The sequence below is a fragment of the Macrobrachium nipponense genome, chromosome 21 (genome assembly GCF_015104395.2).
Source record: "Macrobrachium nipponense isolate FS-2020 chromosome 21, ASM1510439v2, whole genome shotgun sequence".
NCBI lineage: Eukaryota > Metazoa > Arthropoda > Malacostraca > Decapoda > Palaemonidae > Macrobrachium > Macrobrachium nipponense.
The window spans coordinates 26,922,268-26,931,384 of NC_087212.1; the positions used below are offsets into that span (position 1 = coordinate 26,922,268).

Below are 9,117 nucleotides of genomic sequence, written 5' to 3' on the forward strand. Positions count from 1 at the left end.
TTATTTAAAATCCCTTTTGAGTTATTTTCCCTTTGGAGAAGTTCATGACATATTTTGCTGTTGATAGGTTCTGCTAAAATTCAATAGATAGGTCCTCTGTGACAGTTCAAATAAACTGTAGGCTTAAATGAATGAATTTATGAGATTTACGGCCGAAGCCAAGCGCAGGAACAAGTCTGCCCTTACATTACCTACGTCATTGAGAATAGCTTCCCATGTATGGCAAGCGGTTATATTTCACTTTGTTGGAAGGATCAAGTTGGCTGTTGCTTTACTAAATCCGCTATTGTGCGTGACAGTATTTGAATAGTGTAAACAACCCAAGAAAGTTAAACTGTATGGGTGAAAACAATAAAATCTGATAACTGACTTGTGATTCATCATGTTCGTTGTTCTAATTTAAACAGTCAGACTTACCCCTTTCTTCATTCTAAATTAACAGTTTAACTATCACTAAGGTGCAACATTGCCATATTTACGAGAAACTCAGACCATGGGGAAAGGGAGTTTTGTCTGGGACTGTTCCCCACTTCTCTTGCAACATTCTGCTTCCACATGAAAAATTATCTGTGTTGGTTCATATGTTGGGTAAAGGATTAAGGGCTGACCTACCTGTTTGAATCTACCTGTATGTTACCATTTTATTTTAATAGAAAATGGCATGTTGGGGAACTTATGGACCCACAACCACAAATTTAGGTAGCTGTAAGTAGTGGGTTTGTTTGAAAAAATTGGTTTTGTTCATAAAAGTTATATTTACTTAATTTTTTCACATGATAGCCTTTATAGGTTTGGTTTGTTAGTTTGTGGTTTAAGGCTTTTTCCATGTTAATGTCTTCTCGTTTTAAAGAATATCACATTTATTGTTGTTATTATTATTATTATTATTATTATTATTATTATTATTATTATTATTATTATTTTGTGATATTTTTAGTAACATTTAAAATTATTTTACCTCTTCAGCATTTTGATAATTCATGGTATCAATTACTGTGGAAGGTTACATAAAGCATTATTCCATGTTATGCATATAATTGTGACTGTTGTTTCTATTTTAGAGCTGGTCCTTCTCTGGTAGGAGAGTGTGTTGAAAAATTCATGCACATGATGTCTACTTGTATTGGAGACAAAACATTTATTGCTGACTATTGCTCAGTTTATCCCATTAAAGAGGATTTAGAGTTTTTTAAGGTGAGCTTTCTTCTATTTTGATGTTACCCCTGAAATTTGATTTGAATTTTATGGTTTTTTTAGTTGTGTGAAGTTTTCAATGATTATGGGAGTTTCTCATTTTTGACTATTTTTTTAAGGGTACAGTAAGCTTTAAAAACACAAGGAGCTCCATATTGTTATCCATGAATATTTCCACCCTCTGAAAAAAAAGATGAATTATGCCACATGAAAAATTGACCTGCAGTAAATATGATGTATCTTTCATCATTTATGGATGGTTGGTTTCTTTGGTATTAAATAGACCAGGTCTGTCTTCAACCCTATGTAAATTTCTGTTTTGAAAATTTCCTTACCGTAATGAAGTACTGTTCATGTGTGTCATCCTATGAAGAAATTTTACATAAATTTTTGATGGGGTGGGGAATACAGTATAGGCAGCTTACTTCCCTATATCCAATAATACTATATGTACTCTCATTTTACTATTGTATTATAAAATCAAAACAAAGTGATCATTGGTTTGGTTTGGACAAATCCGCTGACGCCAGAGGTAAGTTTATTTCACCTTATTTAACTTGATTCAGTTTTTTTTTTTTTTTTTTGTGTGTGTGTGTGTGTGTGTGTGTGTGCTTTGCTTCTATCGGTTATCTTGAATAAATCTTTAGAAACTATTTTTGTTCCGATACATAATACAAACCATTGGTCCTTTAACCCTTAAACGCTGAAGCGGTAAAAAAAAATTGTCTCCCGTGTGCCGGAGGTGTTTCGGAGTGAGCGCGGAAGGGGAAAAAATATTTTTTTCAAAAAATCACAGCGCGCTTAGTTTTCAAGATTAAGAGTTCATATTTGGCTCCTTTATTTTCATTGGCTGAAGTTTAGTATGCAACCATCAGAAATTAAAAAAATTATCATTATCATATATAAATAATGCGATATATGATAGTGCAAAAACTAAATTTCATATATAATTGTATTCAAATCGCGCTGTGCGCAAAACGGTTAAAGGTAACAAGTTACTTTTTTTTCGTTGTAATGTACAGACGGCCAACAAAGAATTGGCGTAGTTTCTTAATTCATTGTTCGTTATGGAAATATTGCCATATGCAGGTGCCAGAATATTTACTTAACAATAAATCAAATTTCCTTTCAAAGGTGCTATACTTGAAATAAATGACATTAGAACTGAGTAGACTTATTCAACGTTTTAAAGATAATTATTCTGCAAAGTAAGGAAAATTATACCGATGGGTCCACGATTTCTAATTTTATTTTCAACTCTAGCTTCGTGACAGCATTCCGAAGATTTTGAAGTTGGCTTTGCTGCCGCTCGAGTCTTGACTCAACATATCGTACTGCACTGGGGTGTTGTCATTTCGTCTCCTACAGCCGATAATAATACATCAAGGCGTTAACATTTTTTGAAAACGATGTTTAGTTAAACTAATTTTGTCCTTTGACCAATAAAATAATTTGCATGACACGTTTAGTGGGCCTAAATTGGACTTATGATTTTCCCACATGATAAGCCTAGGTCTATTTTCAGCAGCATACTCTCTCGGATACGTAATATTAATGAATATTTAAATCGACATATATATATATATATATATATATATATATATAGTATATATATATATATATATATATATATATATATATATATATATTAATCTGCTTTATTTGACTATTCCCGTTATTCTTGTTTTATTAGCCGTGTTCACCTTTCTTCTTATCCTTTTAATAATTGCTTAACATAAATAACTCAGACCTAGCTATTCAAAGTCAAAAAGCAATCATAAAAAAATCAAACGAATATAATTCAGTCTTATTTTTTATAGAATTCCTTGCATATCATCCTGTTTCATTTGGACACCTTGGAAAGCTGTGGGAGTCAAAACTGACGAACACATTAAGAAAGGCTTACTTTCCTTAAAGCTTTCCTACGATGATCTTTCTGTAGCTATTAATTTCTTTTAAATAGAAATTAATACAAATTAGTTTACATGTATAACTACTAGACCTACTAACATAAGCATATTATAAGTAGCTGAAATGATAAGAAATAGGAAAGGTGAGGTTCTCGTTTAAGTCTATTTCATGTTTTTTTTTTTTTTCCCCAAGAAAAACCTTCTGCTTTAATCAAGGGTTGCTCTTTGACGGCTACAGGGTGTAACACGAGTGTATGCACATATTTTGTGGAATGAAAGATAAAGTTTCTTTGAACAGAAAATATTTATACTAAACAGTATTTTAAGGCGTCCGTTGTCGGTGCGGGGACTTTTAAAATAACCGTTATCATTAGTGATGGTTTCACAAGGTGGAGTTCGCAGTGAGAAGTCGGATCTAGTGTTCTAGTCGCCTGAGATGTAGAAGAGAGCGGAGGTGGCGTATAGGAGTGATGGAAGGATTAGGCCGATGTTAATAAAGTATCTCCCAATAAAATGTATTCTTTAGGTTTTGAAGAAAAAAAATGCATGCATCATTGAAACCGTTTCCCTCCCTATCCGTGGTATTCACTGGCCACCGATAAAAAAACAAAACAAAAAGAGTAAGCCTAACTGAATCCCTCATCCATCAAAGATGCTTATTCATTAGACAACTATTAAAGACTTCAAGTGTAGATTTAAAAATCTCTTCCTCTCCATCTAAAGTATTCATCAGACACCAGTCATAAGCGTAGAGCTAGTTATGATTCCTGGTTCAGCAAAGTCGTGACGAGGCACTAGAATTCAAAGTTCACAAATGAATGTTGCTCAGCAACTTTTTCACTACTGTATTGTCTTGCTCTCATGTGGTGCTTCGAGGTATTCCACCTCTAGGCCCATGTTCTAAACTTTGCCGTTCTTTAAACAATTTTATTCATCTATGTATGATTCTCTCCGGTTTATTAAGCTTTCTTGATATCTCTCCAACAGAAACTTGCACCGAATGCAGTGCAATAATTCTCTCGCTCATCGAAGGATGTTTCTTAGACCGATAAATGACACATTGACATTAGATACCCGTGCACATAACATCAAAAGCAATAGAGTGAGGTCGCCTGGTTCACATTGTTAAGATATCGTTTTTTTTTTTCTTTTTTTTTTTTTTTTTAAATTTGATAGCATTTTGTGAGATTCCAATGTTTTCTGTAAAATTTAACAAATGGAATAGTTCAACTACCTTCAACTTAATATTGAAATGATCATTTAAGGACTATGTTTATGTGATACTACTAGTGATAGGTGTCTCCTATCTATTTGGTAATGTATATCTATGGTTGTGACATGACGTTTTTTATCACTTCGTTTCGTTCAAGTCAATTTTGCTATATGGAAAATAGTTTTACACAATAACATAACATAATGTTCTAAAGATATCAGTGACTGTTTTTAACGTCATTACACATGATTTCTTCCATCTTTGAAAAGAAAAATAGATAAATAAGGCATGAATCGTGCGTCAGGCAGGTGAACGAAAAATTATGAAACTCTGCCACGAGTTTTTTGGCCGACAGTACACTAAATTGCGATCATTTTGGTATATAACACATTGTAAAACGATAAAAGCAACACAGAGAAAATATTATCACAAAATAATGCATAAATTCGTAACGCGCGGACGTAAACAAATTTTTTTTCAAAAATTCACCATAACTCTAAATATTGTCCTAGAGACTTCTAATTTCTTTCAAAATAAAGACAAATAATTGAATATTACTATACTGTAAGAGTATTAGCTTACAATTGCAGTTTTCGACCATATCTGACGAGTTAAAGTTGACCGAATGTCGAATTTTTATATATATATATATTTTTTATATGCAATTATTTCGAAAATAAGAAAAGCTACAACCCTCAAATATTTTTAGTTTTATTCTACATGAAATTGCGCACATTTTCATATATAAAACTCTATGAAATGCCTAATATGAAACGGAGCAAATATTCCAAGAATGGGACGTGCGCATTTTGGAGATTTGTGGCGGAGAATCCGCGCGCTGAGGGAAGGAAAGTTTTTTTTTTTTTAAATTCACCATAAATCTAAATATTTTGCTAGAGACTTCGAATTTCTTTCAAAATGAAGATAAATGACTGAATATTACTAGACTGTAAGAGTTTTAGCTTACAATTGCGTTTTTCGACCATTTCGGTAGAGTCAAAGTTGACTGAACGTGGTTTTTTTTCTATTTATCGTGATTTATATGCAAATATTTCAAAAATGAGAAAAGCTATAACCTTCAATTATTTTTTTTTGTATTCTACATGAAATTGCGCACATTTTCATACATAAAACTTTATGTAACGGCTAATTTAAAATGGTGCAAACATTACCACAATCGCACGTATGGTTTTTTCGGAAGAGTTACCGCGCGGACGTAAAGAAAATGTTATTTTTTTCATAAATTCACCATAAATCGAAATATTGTACTAGAGACTTCCAATTTGTTGTAAAATAAAGGTAAATGATTGAATATTACTAGAATATAAGCGTTTTAGCTTACAATTGCATTTTTCGACCATTTCGGTAGAGTCAAAGTTGACCAAAGGTTGAAAATTTGTCACTTATCATTTTTTATATGGAAATATTTCAAAATTGATAAAAGCTACAACCATGGGTTGTTTTTAGTTGTATTGTGCATAAAATTGCGCACATTTCCATATATAAAACTTTATGTAACGGCTAATTTTAAAATGGTGCAAACATTACCACAATCGCATGTATGATTTTTTTCGGAAGAGTTACCGCAGACGTAAGGAAAAAGTTTTATCATAAATTCACCATAAATCAAAATATTGTGCTAGAGACTTCCAATTAGTTGCAAAATTAAGGTAAATGATTGAATATTACTAAAATATAAGAGTTTTAGCTTACAATTGCGTTTTTCGACCATTTCGGTAGAGTTAAAGTTGACCAAAGGTTGAAATTTTGGCACTTATCGTTATTTATATGAAAATATCTCAAAACTGATAAACGCTACAATCATGAGTATTTTTTTGTTGTATTCTACATAAAAATGCGCACATTTTCATATATACTCTATGTAACGGCTAATTTAAAATGGTACACAAATTATGTCAAAGTGACGAAATAATTTCAGAGATGTGTCACAGATACTTTTTAGTGCGGCAAGAAAGAAATTCACGCTTGCGTGCCTGCGTAACAATTGTAAACAAAACAACACCTTAATCCGTGAACTCCCAGCATCCCCCAAGGCGCGTGATTCAAGAGTTTTCGGCTGGTAGGCCTAAAAGTATTTTTCCGCGAATTTAAAAAAAAACTTTTGTATGTCGACGTAAAATACGTCCAGTCGGCACCCATCTCTTCTTCCACAAGGAAGAAGAAGACGGGGACCAGAGGGGTACCGACTAACACCGGTACCTCCTCACCTGGTGCTAGGGCTCTGCCGCTACATCAGGTTCCGTCTCGGCCTCTCGTTCGTGAGAGGTACCGGGCGTGTGGTCGCCCTGCGGTTGACCCTGCAGCCAAGGCTCAGGCTTCCGAGTTCGCTCGGTGCCAGGACCGAGGCACGGAGCAGAAGACTGGTGAGAGTTGCTCAGGTGACTCCCGCCAGACTAGCGAGAGCGATCCGCAGGTACCCAGGGTTGACACGATAGTCCCAGACCGGCTGCGGGCCGAGGCAAGGAAGAGGTCCCCTCGATCAACGGCGGCTTTGACCGGTTCCAGCAGCACGATGCGCCGTGAGGACAGGCCCCGCTCCCACCGCGACAGCGGACTCTGCCGGTCCCCTGACCGCCGCTCCCACCAGGACCGGGTGGGTAGGGGGACCAGCAGCAGCTCCTCTGACGCTCGGGACCAGAGCCGCTCTCCCCCGGACAGCTGCGCGACCAGGCCTGCAGCTCGATCGCCACCGTGGGTTGGAGATCGCCTGCAGCCCCCCAAGCACACCGGAGAGCCGGTGGGCGAGGGGGAAGCGTCAGGTCTTCCTCTCCGATCCCTTCAACTTCCTCGGGTTACACCGAGAGCGAGGCGAACCGGAGTGATCATGGGGAGCGCTCTCCTCACGGTCCCACCACGACGCCCTACGAGCCTGGCACGGTCTTAGGACCGACCAGATCGTATGCGCAAGTGGCCGGAGGAGACCAGGAGGGGTCAGTTGTGGTTTCTCCTCCTCCTGAAGGAGGAGGATCTCGGGAGGCGTTCTTGCTGGAGGGACTTGACAGTCCTACTCCACAGGATGCAGTCACTCCAGAGATCCAGAGGTCGTTTTCGGAGGTTTTTGCGCTGATCCATCAGCACAGCGACTTCGGGGAAGGATTGCCACTCCCACCTTCTGAGCCTACGTCCAGGCTCGAGTCGTTCTGGGGTCCTAAGAAGGAACCCAGGACGATGTTGGGTCTGCCGCGATCTGCTCTGGCGGACTTGGTGCTGGGCCAGGTGAACACACTCGTCTCCGGACAGGAGGGTTTGCTACGGTCTGGCAGTCTTCCAAGCTACTTCCCCCGCCTCTACTGCGACAGAGAAGGTTCTATGTGCCATCGGAGGACCCTATGCCGCCCAAACAGGTGAACCCGGAGCTAGCTAGGCTAACTCCGGGGGTGTGTCTGCAGCAGCTCCTGTCGGAGAACCTATGGTTCTCGCAGCAAGAGGCACTCGCCTTGGAATTGACCGCCATGGCGGCATTCCAAGCAGTCTCGTGGATAGACCTGTGGTCCCTCACAGTGTCTAAGGTCGCGGCCACCTTGGGGAACATCTCTCCTGAAGGTGACCCGGCTTTCGGGAGACTGTGCCAGTTTGGAGGTAGAGCCATCTCCTACCTAGCCCACCAGACTGCAAACCTGTGGGCCAACCTGGTTCTTTAGCGTAGGGACGCAGTCCTCACCCGAGTGACCAGGGCGGCTGGGGGTGAATATCCGAGTAGATCATCAGAAGGCATTAAAATACTGTATTTTTGAAAATTATTTTTGTCTTCTCTGATATTAAGTCTTGATCTTTGACCCCTTTTGCATGATTCTGCTCCTCAACCGTTCTCATTCCATGCCCAAACCAATACGTATATTTGCTCCTTGATTAACATCAACATCTGTCATAAATTCATCTGATATACCTCAGTGAGGTGTCTGCTATCGTAATGAACTTCTAAAGGCAGTCCCCGGTTATTGGCAAGGGTTCAGTTCCCAGCAGGGTGGTGATAAGCGAAACTGCCATTAACCGAAACTTAGTGATTTATGGTGCTGTTATCTGGTTGGTTAATGGTGCTGATAACCAGTTAATGGTTCTCTGTTGGGTATGTTATAGTGCCATAACTATTACTGGCACCTTATTGCACGGATAATGGGAACTTGGTGCATTATGACACCATGAATCACTGATTTTATGGTGCTAGGCAAGCACCATAAAACCGTATTGCCATTAATGAGTCTACCGATAACCAGGACTGCCTGTAATTGCTTGTCTTGGTACCCTGTTAAATATCAGAAATTCACTCATCCTGTATGTGCTATAATTTTTTCTTTGTCCCATGGTACTTTTGTAGTTGACTCATTATGAAGTCATTGTCTGTTTTTATCTTTCTAGCTAAACTGATTAAATACTTTTCATAGCCTTTGCCTAAGCTTAAGCACCTTCCAATATTTTTCTACATGTTTTTCATATTTCATGAACGGCTGCTTGTAACAAATTTCTTTTTAATCTTGAGAGTTTTTATCTTTTCATAACATCTTTAGAGGTTACATTTGTAATGTTATTTGGGGAAAATTAAGATAGATATAGAAAAAGAGAGTGAGATCCACTGATAGACAGATGAATAGAGAGAGAAAAAAAAAATAGCGTGAGCAACGGAAGTGTTCTCGCAATAATCCAAACAAGTGAGAAGTTTATAGTATAGGCCGTTAAATAAGTGCATTTGTTGCTTTATTTAAATAACCTTTCAACTCCCACCAGAACCAGAGCATTTCGGGCGATGTCATTAATCATGTCCCATCGAAGGAGGTGTTAGAA

The 9,117-nt window shown here is 38.1% G+C and overlaps 1 protein-coding gene across 1 annotated transcript in view; it reads left to right on the forward strand.

Moving 5' to 3' along the window:
- LOC135197856 (activating signal cointegrator 1 complex subunit 2-like) overlaps positions 1-9,117 on the forward strand; it is a 283,256-nt gene that overhangs the window by 123,660 nt on the left and 150,479 nt on the right. The window contains exon 8 of the mRNA XM_064225038.1: positions 1,062-1,194. Within this exon, the coding sequence (XP_064081108.1) occupies positions 1,062-1,194 (133 nt within the window). The remainder of the gene's footprint in view (positions 1-1,061; positions 1,195-9,117) is intronic.